The sequence below is a fragment of the Brassica rapa genome, chromosome A04 (assembly GCF_000309985.2).
Source record: "Brassica rapa cultivar Chiifu-401-42 chromosome A04, CAAS_Brap_v3.01, whole genome shotgun sequence".
In the NCBI taxonomy this organism is placed as follows: domain Eukaryota; kingdom Viridiplantae; phylum Streptophyta; class Magnoliopsida; order Brassicales; family Brassicaceae; genus Brassica; species Brassica rapa.
Window position 1 is genome coordinate 9,301,253 of NC_024798.2, and position 17,928 is coordinate 9,319,180.

General features: G+C 33.4%; 3 protein-coding genes across 3 annotated transcripts; all 3 read left to right on the forward strand.

The window, feature by feature from the left end:
- The first annotated feature begins 3,219 nt into the window (after positions 1-3,219).
- Positions 3,220-7,308, forward strand: LOC103863841 (imidazole glycerol phosphate synthase hisHF, chloroplastic). Its single transcript, XM_009141602.3, has 19 exons — positions 3,220-3,478; positions 3,559-3,641; positions 3,712-3,806; positions 3,877-3,980; positions 4,050-4,222; positions 4,294-4,408; positions 4,483-4,538; positions 4,624-4,665; positions 4,792-4,890; positions 5,060-5,122; positions 5,209-5,271; positions 5,376-5,458; positions 5,605-5,713; positions 5,788-5,841; positions 6,063-6,150; positions 6,447-6,484; positions 6,563-6,668; positions 6,799-6,965; positions 7,053-7,308. Exons 1-19 carry the CDS (start codon positions 3,295-3,297, stop codon positions 7,110-7,112), a joined length of 1,782 nt encoding a protein of 593 aa, XP_009139850.1. The 5' UTR covers positions 3,220-3,294; the 3' UTR covers positions 7,113-7,308.
- A 5,193-nt stretch (positions 7,309-12,501) lies between these two features.
- On the forward strand, positions 12,502-13,707 carry LOC103863842 (putative F-box protein At3g16210). Its single transcript, XM_009141603.3, has one exon. It carries the CDS (start codon positions 12,569-12,571, stop codon positions 13,469-13,471), a length of 903 nt encoding a protein of 300 aa, XP_009139851.1. The 5' UTR covers positions 12,502-12,568; the 3' UTR covers positions 13,472-13,707.
- Positions 13,708-14,407: 700 nt separating this feature from the next.
- Positions 14,408-17,711, forward strand: LOC103863843 (protein IMPAIRED IN BABA-INDUCED STERILITY 1). The gene is given in 11 exon segments (XM_033290077.1): positions 14,408-15,051; positions 15,133-15,330; positions 15,332-15,421; positions 15,516-15,644; positions 15,646-15,837; positions 15,941-16,166; positions 16,256-16,355; positions 16,458-16,545; positions 16,622-17,038; positions 17,176-17,305; positions 17,384-17,711. Coding segments are annotated over 11 exon segments (1,929 nt in total). The 5' UTR covers positions 14,408-14,715; the 3' UTR covers positions 17,407-17,711.
- Positions 17,712-17,928: the final 217 nt, after the last annotated feature.

The window sequence follows — 17,928 nt, forward strand, 5'->3', positions numbered from 1 at the left end:
CATGAAACAATTTATAAGATAACTTAATACAATCTACAACTATCAGAAAGTGTTTTATGAATAGTTTTACTACATTAAATCAAAACGTATGTGGAAAATACCAACGCCTTCCTGATGTCTCTGTCAATGTCTTTCAAGTGAATAATGGCCATGACGATGCCACTGAAAAACCTGCAAAAACATTGTATACATTAGTAAGCCAACTAAAATATAATCAGGAACTACCAGCCACTTTTAACATTAAAACAATGACTTGAAGCTTTCTTTAGATTTCCCACCACAGTCCCTATATGAATTCTCTCATCTATACTCATCCAGTCACCAATTTTTTAAGAAACTTAACAGCATCTCCTTTTTTACGCTCACCTTATTATCCAGGAAATCTGTTCGACCCGCGTTTCTCAATGGTGAAAAACGATGGTATGTTGAACGGATATCTTTGATAAATATAACAGACTCTTCACCCGCGATTTAAGATCTCTTCATCTGCATGTTAGGATTTGTCAACAGAAACTCGATTAGGCAATTTGTTTTACATATAGAATAAAAAAAATTCGCGGATGAGCTAAGGAGAGAATACCTTAACAAATCGAGATCATGATTACAGCTTTGCTTTGGACAGATCGATAAACGATTAATCGAACATCGGAATCGTACAACTTTGATTCTCACCATCGAGAAACGCCAAAGTCTCACCATCGGAGTCGTGAAGCTTTGATTCTCACCACCGATGGGAAGTTTTTTTTTCATCTTATCCTCTGTCTCAATAGAGACCGTTCTAGATGTCTTTTCCTTCTTAATTTTCTGTTTTTTTTAGAAACACGAACGGTCAAAAAAAATTGATGATATATCTGATTAGTGTTGGGCTACAAACCATTATTGGGTCATGAACTGGGCTTAATTTAATTTTCTTCACTAATTTAATTTTCTATCAAACAAGTTTATATCATATGGGCTTTACATCTATACTATTCAACATTGTTTTTTAAGTTATATAAATATTTCACATTTATAATTAAAAATTTCACATATACAATTAATAAACATAAACATAAATTAGATAGGATATTTCAATAGGTTTAAATATTTTAATATTTTTATAAGCCAATGTACACATTAATTTTACTAAAAATAATTTTAAAGTTAATATTTTTCTGTAGTTTTCAATAAAAAATTAATCACTTCATAATACTAACATTTGGTATAGATGAAAAATTAATGTAAAACATAAAAATAAATGTTAACAAAAATCACTAAGACATTTGATATACATTTGTTATAAAAATAAATATGTCAAAAATAACAAACACACGCTTAATAATAAATATGTCAAAACCTACCAAAAAAAATAATAAATATGTCAAAGAAAACAAACCCGCGCTTTGAAAGCGCGGGTCAAAATCTAGTAATATATAAATAAAAAGATCTTTTAATGAGTTTTAAATCGGTCCCGTTTTAAATCTCAGTAGTTCGCACATCTCCAAACCAGGCAGTAGAAAACAATGTAAATTTACAATTCTTGAGTGAACAATTATATTATTTTGTGAACAATTATATTGACATGGGGGATTCCTGAGTTTCGAATGTGACACCGATGCATTTAAATATTCTAGTGGAATTAAACCATCCCCATTGAAAAGAAATTGATGATAATTTCCACGAGAATAACACTCTCCAATTGAGAGACACATTGTTTGATTAACTCGTGACGGTCATCACCAACCGGTTTTCCTCTAATAGATTTACTGAATGACAGACAACCCCCTTTTCTGTACATCGTAATTTGGAAAGCATTAATCTTAGACTCTGACAAAACGCAAAAACAACAACACATATAAATTAGATATGTTGTAACAACTATTTAAAAAATTGAATGATGGAAACCCCAAATTTGTTTAAAGGAAATGACGTTGATTGTGGTTTTTGAAAAAAATATATGGGATTATGATGAACAATAACAATGAAAACTCATTGTAAACACGCTTTAGAGAGCCAAACAAATAAATCAATTATGAGATTTTGGGTGGAAAGGTAATTTAACAGGAGATGGAAAACGATAACAGGAATGAGTCTTCAAAAACACACACATATATAGATTGATAAGGGATGCTTCATCTAAGGGGGCGATTGGTTTTCCCGCTACCACCCGCAAACGCAGCTTTTGCGGTTAGTAGCGGTTGTCGGCGGTTTGCAACAATCATTCAAATCGTTCTAAACCGCTTCAAACCGCTCCGAATCTCATAAATTCAAAAGCTGGCTCCAGCTAGCGTTTGCGGTTGCGGGCGGTTGCGGAAGGGTAAAATTTTTTTCTTTTTTTTAAAACAATATATATACAAAAGCAAAAATATTTAATAAAAATTTTAAAATTTAAATTATGAAAATATTAAAATATATCTATTATATTTTAATTAATATTATAAAATTTAATAATAAAAACAATTTCAAAAAAATTTCAAAAAATTAAAATTATAACTTTCTAAATATAAATTTTATATTTATTATAATTTCATGATTTTTGATATTTTTATAATTATATTAAATGTAAATATTGTTAATTTATTATTTGACTATTACTGCATTTGGTAGTTAACCAGTCATAAGTCACCCGCAAAAGCACCAATTTTTAACTGCAATACCAGTCGTACAAATCTCTTAAAACTGCTAGAAACCGCAACCGCCCGCATCCACAAACTCCCGCAGCCGCAAACGCAACCGCTGCGTTTGAACCAGTCAGGCCCTAAGAGTTGTATTGTTTTGAGATGGAGACTATTCGGTGAAAAGATGCAACGCACCGCAGTTTTGTTTTTTATATCATTAAATTCAATCAAATATGATTGTTGGACTTAAAACTTTTTTCTTTTAAAAAGTGATGATATCACCAATTTTGGTATGCTATTATATATATATTTTTTTATAATGAAAAGATGCAATTTTAAAAATTAATAATATTCAGTTTGTTATGAAAATATACAATTTTTATAATGAACAGACACAATTTTTCAAACTAATACATTTTAGTTTTTTTTTTTATGAAACAAAACAACCAAAGTAGTTATTTTGAAAAGACACAACTATTTAGATTTTTAGAAAAGACATAATTTTTTAACATAAGTGGGATCCATAATCTTTGAAATTAATTAGGATTGCTATTATTAGTAGATAGGTTAAGCGAAGTTCATAAGTCCAATTCAAGGCCCACTAATTATATTTTACCACCCGTCGGTAATAGTGATGGTTTAGTCGTCTCTCTGGAAGTTGAATTAGCAAAGGAATCAGTCTCCTGAATAGCTATCAATGGAAGCAGCAACAGTGGCGGCTCCATTCTCCTCTTTTGTCACTTCAACACAAAACTCTTCTTCTTCTTCTTCTTCCCCTTGTTCCTTGTTACTCTCCCGGAAGAAGAAGAATCTCGGCAGTGTTAATCTCAGATTCAAATCTCGCCTCTCCGTTCGCGCATCTTCTTCCACCTCCGATTCTGGTAACTTACTTCTTCAAATTCAATAAATTTCATTCTTTTTCGATCTCAAGCTTTCGTTTTTTTGTGTGCCGTGCCTATAGTTGTGACTTTGCTTGACTACGGAGCTGGGAATGTCCGTAGCATCCGTAACGCTCTTCGTCACCTCGGTTTCAGCATCAAGGACGTAAGCTCTCTTTTTCTCTTCTTGTTAATCTCCATGTTAACGTAGTGGGTGATGTCATTGGGGATGTTAGGTTCAAACGCCCGGAGACATTCTGAATGCTGATCGCCTCATCTTCCCCGGCGTTGGAGCTTTTGCACCAGCTATGGATGTACTTAACAAAACCGGGTAAGCATGACTAACCAACCTTTCTTTTTTATTGCGCTTTTAAGTTACAGCGAACATGTCTTGTTTGCAGGATGGGAGAAGCTTTGTGCACATATATTGAGAACGACCGTCCCTTTCTAGGGATATGTCTTGGCTTACAACTACTTTTCGACTCTAGCGAGGAGAATGGGCCAGGTTCTTGCTCCTCTCTTGTATTATATTATGATATATCATATACTAACTCAACTGTATTATTTGTGTCAGTCAAAGGTCTTGGTGTGATACCCGGAACAATTGGACGCTTTGATTCTTCTGCTGGTGGTATAAGAGTACCCCATATTGGCTGGAATGCTTTGCAAGTGGGGAACGATTCTGATATTTTGGATGATGTTGGAAACCGTCATGTCTATTTTGTTCATTCTTACAGGGCTATTCCGGTATTGATCTCAATAATCTCTTCTTTTTTGTACTGTTTTCTTTTCATTATTCTTTTGTTTTGGTTTTGCAGTCAAATGAAAACAAGGATTGGGTTTCGTCTACCTGCCACTATGGCGAATCCTTTATATCTTCCATAAGAAGAGGAAATGTGCATGCCGTCCAATTCCACCCAGAGAAGAGCGGGGGCATGATGTTTTACTCTAGTTATTTTGTTCTTGATATCTAGTACCATACTAATTCAGAATCTGGATATTCGCAGAGGTGGGTCTTTCTGTTTTGAGAAGGTTCTTGGATCCAAAATCATCCTCGAAACAGGTAGATTTCACTTCAGCCGTTCGTGTAAGCTTCCTGATTTTTTTTTTGGTTTTGCTAATGGAAACTACACTTCACTTGAAAACAGAAGCTAGAGGAAGGGAAGAAGGCTTCAAAGCTTGCAAAGAGAGTAATAAGTTTTTTCTTTCATTACCGTAGTATCTTCTCCTCAGGATTGCTGATTTTTTTATCTGTTCACTATTATTACAGGATTTTTTTTCTAATGATATATATTTATATTTTTCCTTTTCTCAAGGTGATTGCTTGTCTTGACGTGAGGACTAATGATAAAGGAGATCTTGTAGTAACTAAAGGGGACCAATATGATGTGAGAGAGCAATCTAACGAAAATGAGGTCTGTTGAAATTGCTGCTTTAATGTCGTATCCTCGGAAGTGTTCTTTGAGAAAAACGTGAAATATTGTTGGTGTTTAGATGTTTTCTTCATAGGACTATATCTAATCTGAGAGGTGCTGAGGTTGACTAATTATTGTCGCCGTGAACTAATTAAGCTTTCTTTTGCAGGTTCGAAATCTTGGAAAACCTGTGGATTTAGCTAGGCAGTATTACAAAGATGGTGCAGATGAGGTATGTTTTCTTGGTGTTAGTTTCTCAAATACAGCTTTTATTTAGATTTTGTTTGCCATTAAACCATTCTTCCTTTGGGTTTTCAGATTAGCTTTTTAAACATAACTGGATTCCGAGATTTTCCTCTAGGGGATCTGCCGATGATACAGGTACTAAGATTAGTTGTTATTATTATTTTTTTCCTCATTAGAGCTTTAAGAATTACTTCTGTAGTTATGTGTTTTTGATTTAGATAATTTTACATGCTTTATAGGTTTTGAGGTACACATCAGAGAATGTCTTTGTACCACTAACCGTTGGAGGTGGTATTAGAGATTTTACAGATGCTACCGGCAGGTACATGTTAATAGTTTTCTTTTCAGCTTGTTTCTTTTGAACATGTCTACATGGACATGATTTTCGTTTTTTTTTTCTTTCTTTTAGCGAGGGCATTGCTATTTTTACTCTCCATAACTATTTAATATCAAATTACATTTGCTCAGGTACTATTCTAGTTTGGAAGTTGCTGCTGAGTATTTCAGATCCGGTGCTGATAAGATCTCCATAGGAAGTGACGCTGTTTATGCTGCGGAAGAGTTTATAAAATCAGGGGTAGGCTTGTACTTGCCGTCTAATTTTGTCGAAGTTGTTGCATGCTAATCCCCTTTTCTTGATTATTCTTGCAGGCGAAGACAGGAAAGAGTAGTTTAGAACAAATATCCAGAGTTTATGGAAACCAGGTAAGTTTATTCTGAGTCTATAACAATTGGTCTTCTTTTTTACGCAAACCTCATCTTGCAGAAAAGGGGATGTCAGTCAACATAAGTAGCTAAGTTACAGATTGAGTAGACAGTGAATATACATTTGACTGCGTTTTAGATAGTTATTCTTGTATTCCTTATTCATGTGTGAAACCGGAAGCAGCTTTTGAGTTAATTGATAAGAGTTTTTCTCGTCACAGGCAGTGGTTGTAAGTATCGATCCTCGTAGAGTTTATGTGAACGATCCTGATGATGTGCCATACAAAGTCATCAGAGTAACTAACCCAGGTATTCCAGTGTTCTCACTGCTTCTCTCTTTGCTTTGTGATGGTCTAAACGAACATTGTTGACTCTGGCTACATATCATACATGGCAAAATTGAGCGTTCTCATACATTACAAGTTCAAGGGAAAATACTTTGGAAGCTATGCTAACACTAGTTTCAGATGTTATGGTTTATCTTGCGTCAATCTTTTCTGAGCTTTCTTGTATAGCCTTGTGTTCTTTGTACTATACAGAGAATAGAGTTTCTCCATAGTTTTGCATACAAATCTAATACACCCGAGTTAACTTGCTGTTCTTAGGTCCGAATGGGGAAGAATACGCATGGTATCAGTGCACGGTAAAAATACAGCCACCCTTTTTACCAGTTATTCTTGAATTTGTCTCATTCTTTAAAATATTGATTCATCCCTAAAAGGTAAGTGGAGGACGAGAAGGTCGGCCTATTGGAGCGTATGAGCTTGCAAAAGCGGTTGAAGAGTTAGGTGCTGGTGAAATTCTACTGAACTGCATAGACTGTGATGGTATGTATGTACACACTCAGAAGGTCCTTTTAAGTCTCTAAAGCCGCGTTGTTTCAATTCAGATGTTAAAAATCATTCTATGCTTAATTTTCTCTCCTTGTTTTTGTGCCTATTCTCTGCTGAGTTTCAGGTCAAGGAAAAGGATTTGACACAGACTTGGTGAAGCTCATATCTGATTCTGTAGGCATACCGGTTATCGCAAGCAGTGGAGCAGGCACTCCTGAGCACTTTTCTGAGGTGTTTGAGACGACTAATGCATCTGCTGCTCTTGCTGCCGGCATTTTCCACCGGAAAGAGGTGACAACCTTGTTATATTTTCTTTAATACCTTTGAATCTTAAACCGAGTTTGCTAACTGTTCTATGCCCTTTTTTTTGTTATGAAGGTACCCATCCAGTCTGTGAAAGAGCACTTGCTAGAGAAGAGCATAGAAGTCAGGATGTAAGAAGTTCCGTTTCTGTTTCAAGACTTCACGTGTTACAATTATTCATGTTACACTTCCAACAAGATCGATTCTTATTTTCAATAAGTTATTATTATAACAGATTTATCGATCACTGATCCTTTCGTTGTATGAGAGTAGATGAACTTGTGTTATCTTTTTCTTTGGCCATAAAAAAGCATATAAGTTTTCAAAATTATTTACTTTTCAGTTCTCTCATCTAAAATCTTTATTAATAAAATAATAATATAAGAAATGAAATCTGATGATCCTCACACAAAAGGCCTGAGAAATTAGAAAAGAATCTCGTGAAAAATCTTAAGGGTATAACTTGTTCAAACACAATGGTGTGGGAGCTAGCCTTGTTCAAAACGCATTTCTCAGCTCAGTTCAAACATATATAGACTGTGTTGAGCAGACTCAAAAGGTGTGTGTGTGTCTATACTACAAAATGTTGAGCGGATTGTCTCCGCACTCTTCTTCCTCAATGTGTTTCTTCTGTTATCTTGTTCAGAAAGATGCAGCCAAGAGAGCATTTGAGCCTTCTCCACACCTCCGATGAACATCCTTCATCCGATCTGCTGGTATACAAATCCTACTGCAGCTCCAGTCAAACGAGGCAACACAGATGTTGCCCGCCTGCTCCTTCCACTCACAGTCTGCAGTTTCTCATCGATCAACATGGGAACTGATCCATACTAGGGAATATATCCTAGAAACCATGATCCTAAAGAGCCATCTTCATTCACGTACTTATGAAGTATGTTTCTGTATCTACAATTTTTCCTTGGTTAATAAACAATTAACGTATGATCTTGTACACAAAAAGCAATTTAGTTTTTCCATTTTTTTTTGGATTTGTCAAGGCGCCATGTTTACTTTATTCCGCCTGAATCATTCATTCTATCAAGAATTCCACTTGGAGTGGCACTGGCCGCAGAAGACACTTAATCAGAAAATATGTAGGCATGAATCAACCTATGGCCTTTTACAAACCGCATCACGATGCCTTTCTCTTCCTCGAGCTTCTTTCTCTCCTCACCTAAAAGAAGACCCATGTTCAGTCCCATACAATGTACTTAAGGCTTAAACGGTGAGCTTGGAGCAACATACTGAGAGGCATTCAAATAGCAGGACTGAATCCCTGTGCTTTCTGCTGCTAAACGCAGTATTTATCCAAACAACCATCATATTTTTTTGGTGACAGTTTCAGGGAGCTTTATATCATCAGAAACGGGTGATATTGGCTCATGAGTCATTGGGTTAGGATTTGGTAATATATGTTATAGTATTGTATGTATTTTTAGGTTTAGATTCTGAAATCTTACCTTCGTGTATTTGGCTCATGAGTCATTGGTTTTTTTTTTAAGTTTAAGAAAATGTTTTTTTGCATAGTTAATTGATTTTAGAGTCTAGAAGACTCACATAAGATTTAAAAAGAAGTCTTCAGACACATCCCGCCTAAAGTTTAATAGAATTTATGGTTCCCGTCTAAATTTTGAAATAATTTAGGTTTTCCGCCTAAATCAAAGTCTTCCAAAAGTCTTCCATAAGTCTTCCAGAAGTCTTCCGTAAGTCTTCCAGAAGACCAGAAGTCTTCCAGGAATTTTCCAGAAGTCTTCGAGAAAAAGTATTCTCATGGATTAGATCTTAAAAATAATTTAAATTTCTTATAAAAGATATTTTCATGGGTTAAAATTTGAAATCATGTAATAATAATCATTTTTCAATGATGCAAATTTAGTTTATCTGAAATTAAATTATTTTCAACATAGATGAGTGAATGTAGATTGTTTCATGAGTCATTGATTTAGGGTTTGGTAACATATGTTATAGTATTGTTGGTATCTTTAGGCTTAGATTTGAAATTTTATCTTCATTTTTTTTTGCCTTTTTCAAATTGACCTATATATGTTTAGTAACTATCTAATAATTTGATTTAAACACTTTCTGAGTTTTTTTAAGTTTAAAAAGGTTTTTTTTTTGCATAGTTATTTGGTTTTAGGGACTAGAAGACTCACAGAAAACTTAAAAGAAGTTTCCGACACATCCCGCTTAAATTTAAGTAAAATTTAGGGTTCACGCTTTAGGGTTCCCGCCTAAATTTTGGAATAATTTAGGTTTCCCGTCTAAATCAAAGTCTTCCATGAGTCTTACATAAGTCTTCCATGAGTCTTCCATAAGTCTTCCATAAGTCTTCTGGATCGAAAATATTTAACCTAATTGAAATTTTTATCTCCATATATAAATAAAATTTACACATTATCTTTCTTACTCTCAAATGACTGCAACAAAAATGTAATGTTTCTCACTCTAAAACTCTCCAATCTCTCTTTAATCTCAACTTTATATCCATTTCTCACATTTTCTTATGTCTTCTCACTAATTTATCTTTTTTTTGCAGATTTTTCATTACATGATTCTCATATTTCACTCTTACATAGTGAAAATGCTATATGAAATGCTATAGATTCAACATAGTATGACTGTTTTGTTTATTTTGTAAGCATAAAATTTTCATTTTTGAAGTTTTCTCTGTTTTGAAGTTATTTGAATGTTTTTGAATATGCAGGTTTTTTCAGATCTGAGAGATTTTGAAAGACTCCTCAGAAGACTCTTGGGAAGACTTCTCAGAAGACTCTTGGAAGACTTCTCAGAAGCCTTCTTCGAAAGTCTTCTAATGAATTTTATGATAGAAGACTTCCCATGAAGTCTTCAGGAAGTCTTCCGAAGTCTTTTGTCTAAAGTGGTATAAATTTTGGATATGTATTTTGTGTGTTTTATATATTAGATTCTAAAAAATTATAGATCCAATCTAATGTGACTGTTTTGTATATTATCTAAAAATTTATTTTTGAAGTCTTCTCTATTTTGAAGTCATTTGAATGCTTTTGAATATGCAGATTTTTCAGATCTGAGACAGATTTTGGAAGACTTCTGGGATAATTCTTGGAAAACTCTCGGAAGACGCTCGAAAGATTCTCGGAAGACTTCTTTGGAAATTTTCTGTATTTTATGCTAGAAGACTTTCCACGAAGTCTTCAGAAAGTTTTCCAAAGTCTTCTGCCCAAAGTGGTACAAAGAGATGATGTGAAATGGAGTCTAATCTTATCTATGTTGAGGAATAATATCTAGCTGTGTAATAATTTTGTTTATGGTCTTTTTATGATTTGTATATGTAATATTTTAGTTGTGAATTATTTTGTAAACTTTAAGAGATGTTAATCAAAAGAATCGTAAATATTTTCATGTTTTGCCAAAAGTACTTGACTTCATTAAAGTTATTAATGCAACATACTAAAAAATATTTTAATCATTCTACCGACACATAACAAAACACAACAACACAAAAACTTAATAAAATTTGCTAAAATTAAGAGAGAAGACTTCTCAAAAAACCTTAGTCATATTCACAAAGGATCAAAATTGAATTTTAAGTGAAAGTTAAAATTTTAAATCTCATGGAAGTTAAAAATTATATCTTATGAGGAAGACATCACAAACACAGAACATCAACTTAATAAAACAAAATCATCAGAGAAGACTTCTTATGAGGAAGACTTATGGAAGACTTACAGAAGACTTCTCCGTTTAGCTAGAAACATTATTAAACATCAATGTTTGTAACTTCATAATTATCACCAATTAAGTTATAAATTCGATTCAGTAGTCTCAATATTGACTAAAAACATTAATTAGCAAGAAGATATTAAAAATTTATTTTAATTTTGGATAAACTTGAAGTTAAATAAAGATTTACCTAGAAGACTGCTTTTGACGTCATCACGGAAGACTTCAAAAGAAGTCTACTCTATGTAGAATCAAAAGAAGTCTTCTATTTAGGTCATTTTTGCAATTGCAAATTTACGAAGGAATATTTCTTAAGAAGTCTACTCTACAGAAAACATATTCGGAAGTCTTCCTTTATAAATATTGGCTTACTTTTGAAATTGATTTTTTTTTCAAAATTCCCAGAGAAGACTTCTTCGGATAAACAAGTTACTTTCGGAAAAAAAGTAATGACATTTCATGAATAACTAAAACGTCTAGGGTGAATAGGACAAAACAAAGTTTCAAAAAAAGCATAGGTTATTTTTGGGGTTGACCTGAAATTTTGAGTCATTTTTGAAAGAACCCCTAAATAAATTTTTGTTAATTTTTAGAATTTATTATTTGATTACAATATTTAATTTAATTACATATAAAATTAAGATAAAATAAACATTTTTATTTAGTAAATATATGATATATTTAAAATTATAATCTTGGAAAGATTTTTAATTTATTTTTGGTTAAATATATTGAATAAAGCGTATAAATTTAAGAGAAAATTTTGTTAGGTATATAACTATCAAACAAAAAACAAATTATATTTCTCAAAATTTAAATATTAAAAAGAAACTAATGGTACTGGAATTAAAAATATACAATTTAAAAACAACCGCATAAAATTTGGAAGATTTGTTTACTAATAAAAGTTATATAATTATTAAAATATAATTAAATAATATTTCTAAAATTGTAAATATTTTATTTCTACTATATTGTTTATTGTTATATTAATGATGATCTATGGTTTATTACATAATCGGCTACATACCATAAACGTAAATAATATTTATAATTATTATTATTATTAAAATTCTAAAAACAATATAACTGTAAATATGAAAGTTTATTAAAAGAACTTATGATAAAAGTAGTAAATAACTTGGTATAATTATTTATATTTTCATTAAAATTAATTATAGGATAATTTTAACAGATAAACTATAACACTTTTTTTAATCAAAATTTAAAATTTTATGAATAACTAATATTTAAGTTAAACTTTAATCCAAAGGTGTACAGATTACGAGTTCTTAATCTATTGAATTTATTTGGATTTAAATGTTATACAATATTTGTTGTTTAATGATTATTGATTTATTGAGATAAATAAAATGAATCAATTTTATGGATGTAGTAAAATTTAAACAAAAGAAATGTACTCAAATATATAGTTTTAAATATATATATATATATAATAGACAAATTCTTTAACTTTAACTTAATTAAACTGAAAACTAAACTAAGTATTGTTAAGTCAAATAGGAAAAATAAATAATAAATTAGTATTTCTGATTTTAGCTTTATTTCAAGTTAATCAAATGAAATAAATTCATATTAAATTACTTTTAAAAATTTATTGCTATGCATTGCACAAAAAATCAACTAATCATAAATAAGCAAATCTAAAATGAATCCTTATATTAATCAATTTCCTATGTAAAGTCAAATTTACTTTCTGTTTGTGGATTCTGAATCGAAGAACATTTATAAATCAATAATAGATAATCAGCCTATAAAATACTTGTTCACAAAATCATAACCATAAGATCAATCCATTATCCCCCCCCCCCCCCCCCCCCCCCCCCTCCCCCATTTAAGTAAAACATATCTGTTTTGATCATTTCGCTATGTCCAATCAACAACCATCGCAGCTTATTTCATTGCAGCAAGATGGTTTATACCTTCTCGATTTCAGCAAAACAATATCATTGAAACTTAACTTGCCCTTTACATTACCGCCCCCGACCGAACCTGTTTGTATTCTTCATTGCCGTGGAATCATGTGTCTCACACTTGAAGGCCACAATGACCTAGCCATCTGGAACCCGAGTTCCAAAAAATTCAAGAGAATAATGATGTTTAATTCGCGTCAAACAACAAATCCTTTGGGATTCGGTTATGACCGATTCTCTGATGATTACAAGATCGTGACTATAATCGATCGCAAAACCTTTATCTACACTTTCAAAGAAAAATCTTGGAGAGAAAGCGTGCCGCGAGATATTTCTCTTGATTGCAAATTTAAAAACCGGACCGGCACGGTTGAGGACCATTGTATGTATTGGATAGCAGACCGGTCACACATCAAGAACCCTTGTAAGGAAAACACCATCCTATGTTTTGATTTTGTCAACGAAGAGTACAAAGAACTGAACCTTCCGATAACTTGTAAGCAGAAATTCAGTTCATGGTTAGGGGTTTTAAGGGGAGAGTTATACATTATCGAGCACTACCCATGTATAAATAATGACATATGTGTATGGCGTCAAAAGAGTAGCGACAAGAAGATTAAGAAATGGCAAAGTGAACCATGGATCAATATGACCAAACATCTTAAAGAATTCAAAAACTTTGAAGTTGTGTTTGCGTGCATAGCAAGAAACGATGACGTCTTCATAGTGGTTAAAGATACAAGAAATGGAGACGGTAAGGTTATGGTGTACAATAAGACCCGAGAGAAATTCATTGAAGTTCCATTTGGTAGTTCGTTGAAAGGGTTTAGATGTATGAGTGATTATATATGTCAGTAAGGGACGTCTCAAATTTAAAGATCATGTTTTAAGAAAATAATGCTATTAATCTAACTAATATTTCTGATAATTAAAATAAAATTGTTTAATTATAAATTATTGTAAAAGTAAGTTTATAATTATAAAATATATACTTAAATATAACCATAATTCTTCAGCCGGCTCATGTATCTGTGTCTATGCGTCCAACCATGTATGAACTGTTTTAACAATATTAGTGAAAAAGGTAGATGCTTTAGTGCTATCTAAAACCTATATTAACAAAGGCAAAACAGTACTTAATTCGTAGTTGCTAATTTTCGGGTAACATTTTCTTTTAGCATCTTTTATCTAGAGTGGTCTTGTAAGTTCAATTTCAAATCATGACACCTGTCCAACATCACATGTGACAGACATTACAACCAATGTGCTCTAGGTGCGCAAAAGTTTCATTGAAGTATGTTCTTGTACTGTCAGATGTATATTGATCTCTACTTCTGGATTTAAACTATCAAATGTTTTCATCTCCAGTAAAAAAAAATCATGAATTATATATACATTTCTCTTCCTGCTGGTGAATTTGTGTTAACTAAAGATTCTTTTGACTGAAGACGACCTTTTAGAGAAATGAACTTGACCAACTATTATCACTTTCTGGTATATAAAATATAAACACCTTTGAGATCTCTTGTTTTGTACTTTAGAAGATATTTAGGCCTTTGATGATTTTCATTTAAGACGTCTCAACAACTTGGGATAGATTAACTAACTAATCCACCTTAATTGTTTCTTAGCTTTTTAACCTATTGGTTAGGTCTAGCCTTTTAACCTATTGGTTAGGTCTTCTTTATCTCCAACAGATTGGACTTTTCTCTTTGTTAGACAGGTGACAAAGGAGAAATATGGTGAAGGTGAGAGTGCTAAATATGTATTTTTCACTCTAGAAAAAATATATATAAAAAATTGTCACCCAATTTTGGTGCTACAGTTCTCTATCTCTCTCTTGCTGTTTATGCGGTTGTGGTTCTGCAGCTTCCCTTACCTCTCTTTCTCAAGAAGACTCAACAAAAGAGAAAAAACATTTGCTTTTCCTTTTAATAATTTTATCATGTGATTATTATTGTTTTAGTTTTTCTCCTTCCCTCTTTTTTTCATATTTTTCTTTATTCTTTTGTCTGCAGTCCCATTTCATTTTTGGCCTAATGAGGGGGTTGATTCCCTGAGATTAGACCCGTTTCCGAATCAGGAAACAATTTTCTTTTGAAATGGGTTGCATCAGCTCCAAGAATGCCTCATGTCTAACGGACCAGGGAGCCTCACCGGTCCACCACAGGGAAAACGCCCCTGAACCCGACTTCTCCTCCATGAACCAGCAACATCGAGTTTTTGTTGATCATTCACTGGGGGCGAGTCACAATAACAGAAGGTCAAGGAAATCGAAAAGGCTTGGTGTAAGCCTTCTTTCCGGATTGTCTGCTCATAGGAACGTAGAGGCTGAGCAAGCAGCTGCTGGTTGGCCTTCTTGGCTTTTTTCAGTTGCGTCTGAGGTTGTTGAGGGGTGGGTTCCTCTAAAGGCAGAGGCGTTCCAGAAGTTGGAGAAGGTATACATATGGTTTCTTGCGATGGAAGTTACCATCAGACCATATAATATAAAGGGTTGATGAATTTTGTTTGTGTTATAGATTGGACAAGGAACATATAGTAGTGTGTTTCGAGCAAGGGAAGTAGAAACTGGAAGAATGGTGGCTTTGAAGAAGGTAAAGTTTGATAGTCTTCAACCCGAGAGCATTAGGTTTATGGCAAGAGAGATTTTGATTCTACGAAAACTCAATCATCCTAACATCATGAAACTTGAGGGTATAGTCACGTCTCGTGCGTCCCGCAGCATCCATTTATCTTGTTTTCGAGTATATGGAACATGACCTTTCCGGTTTATCCTCAAATCCTGACATTAGATTCACCGAGTCACAGGTACAAAACCGGACTAGAGCATTGTCAAATGATCTTTTTATTCTCTATCGACACTGGATAGAGTTTTTGAGATTTTCTTATTGTGGTATGCAAGATCAAATGTTACATGCAGCAACTACTTTGGGGACTAGAGCATTGTCATATGCAAGGCGTAATACATAGAGACATTAAGGCATCAAACATTTTGGTCAATAACAAAGGAGTTTTAAAGGTTGGAGACTTTAATTGGGCTAGCAAATGTGGTCACAGCTAAAAACAAACACCAATTGACAAGCCGTGTTGTGACTTTATGGTATCGAGCTCCTGAGCTTCTTATGGGGTCTACTAGCTATGGAGTATCAATCGATTTGTGGAGTGTGGGATGTGTTTTTGCTGAGATTCTAATGGGAAAACCCATCCTAAAAGGCAGAACCGAGGTATATTACAAATATCTTGCACATGAAGAACTCTAAAATAATTTGTATAATGATGTTTTTTTCTTTAAATTTTGTTTTTATCTTTAAATTGTTGGTTTTGTAGATTGAACAACTCCATAAAATCTATAAGCTCTGTGGATCTCCACCAGATAGTTTCTGGAGAAAAACTTGGCTTCCTCACGCAACTTCCTTCAGGCCTCAACATACTTATGAAGCCACACTCAGAGAACGATGTAGAGAGTTACCAACTAGTGGTGTTTCTCTATTAGAAACTTTACTCTCAATGGAACCATATAAGCGTGGGACTGCTTCATCTGCACTTAATTCCGATCGAGGTGAAGGAAGATTATAGTATCCCATTGCTCCTTTTCTTTCATCTCTAAGTTTTTTATTTTTTTTCTGATTTCTTTTTCCTCTTAGTATTTTTTGACGACGCCTTATGCGTGTGACCCTTCTTCATTGCCTAAATATCCACCAAACAAAGAAATGGATGCAAAATATCGCGACGATATGTGCAGGTCAGAATCATACATTGCATGCCTCTTTTCTTCTTTGAGGAGGTCAAAATATCGCGACGATATGTTTTAAAACTTGTATTAATGCATATGATTATTCTTCAGGAAAAGGGCAAACCTTAAGCTTCGAGATTCTGGAGTAGGCAGGAAACACAAAAGACCAAATAGCTACGCTAAGCTGCCAATAAGACAGGTTTTTTCTTCACTCTATCTAAAAATCCTTTTTCAGCTTAGTTTCTTAACTCTCAACGAAGGTTTTTGACTTGCAGGACACGTTTGAGGACAAAAACATGCGTAATGATGCGTCAATTACAACAACAACACATGGAAATTACTACAAATTCTCTGACCTCCCAGTGACTACAGGACCAGCCGGTGGTTTTGTGTGGGCTGTGAAAAGACGGAAACATCCTGATAATATCTCCACTCTTACTTACTATCAACCAAGCTCAAGGAGTCAATTGAGCGAAACAAGTGTCGCTTTTGCCAAGAACACTTTTGGTTTAAACTCAAACCTAGACAATGACTCGGTCTGGGAGGTTCAAGGAGACAACGATGATCAAATTGTGGAGGATGTGCCTAGTGAGGGCAAGCTTAGCCGCATTGGTCAACGGCAAGGATCACTTAATGGGTGTGGTTTGGATTTCAGCCAAAGAGATAAAGATTCTCCGGTAAAGATAAACTTAGTAAGTACTTTTATTGAATCATTTATGTATCAAAGCAGACCAAACTATTTTTGGCGATATACACAACTGCAAGATGGTGTCTATACAATTTCATAAAAGTATTTGAAATTAATTGCTTGTGATTGTTGTTGTTGCAGGAGCATCTACAATCTGGTAAACAGAGCATATCAGGACCGTTGATTTTTAAATCAGGCAAGATTGACGAAATTTTGCAAAGGAATGAAAGTAATATCCGGCAAGCTGTCAGAAAATTTCACTTCCAGAGGGGTAAAAAGATATTAATAACTCAAGAATAAACCGAAAATAACCAGATGGCTTCTCATTATTAAACATGTTTTTTTGCAGACCAAGATATAAAGGAAAAGTAAGAAAAAAAAACGCGGAGAAAAGAGAAGAAAAAAAAAGAAACATTACTAGAACTTTGTGAATTCGATTTCTACCCAAAATATTTCTGACCCCTCTTAGTTCTTATGATATTACCACGTGATAGGAGGAAAATTACGTATATAATGTCATTTTAGAGAAATCTTAGAAAATAGTATGTCTGGGCGTTCGGTGGTCCGTTCGGTTTCGGTCCGGGTGATTTGAATTTTCGGATTTTCGCTGTTATGCGCATAAGTACCATTTAGTTTTTACTAATTATCGGATCGGATTCGGTTCGTTTTTTTCCGGATTCGGTTTGGATTTAACCAATGTTTAAAATCATACAAAAATATATTTTAAAAAACCTCGAAAATTGACCAAATTTTTTTAAAATATATAAATTATTTACAAATTCAATTAAAAACTAGTTAAACTATCTAAATTAACTAAAAAGTATTCAAAATCACAAATAAAAAAACTACAAAAATATTTTGAATACTCTAAAATATCTAAATCACCTTAATATA

Excerpts from the sequence above, each read along its gene's own strand:
- LOC103863841 (XM_009141602.3), top strand. The coding sequence starts at position 3,295 with ATGGAAGCAGCAACAGTGGCGGCTCCATTCTCCTCTTTTGTCACTTCA. Across the intron at positions 5,123-5,208 it reads ACAAAGATGGTGCAGATGAG|ATTAGCTTTTTAAACATAAC; the intron begins GTATGTTTTCTT and ends TTGGGTTTTCAG. Across the intron at positions 5,842-6,062 it reads CCAGAGTTTATGGAAACCAG|GCAGTGGTTGTAAGTATCGA; the intron begins GTAAGTTTATTC and ends TTCTCGTCACAG.
- LOC103863842 (XM_009141603.3), top strand. The coding sequence starts at position 12,569 with ATGTCCAATCAACAACCATCGCAGCTTATTTCATTGCAGCAAGATGGT.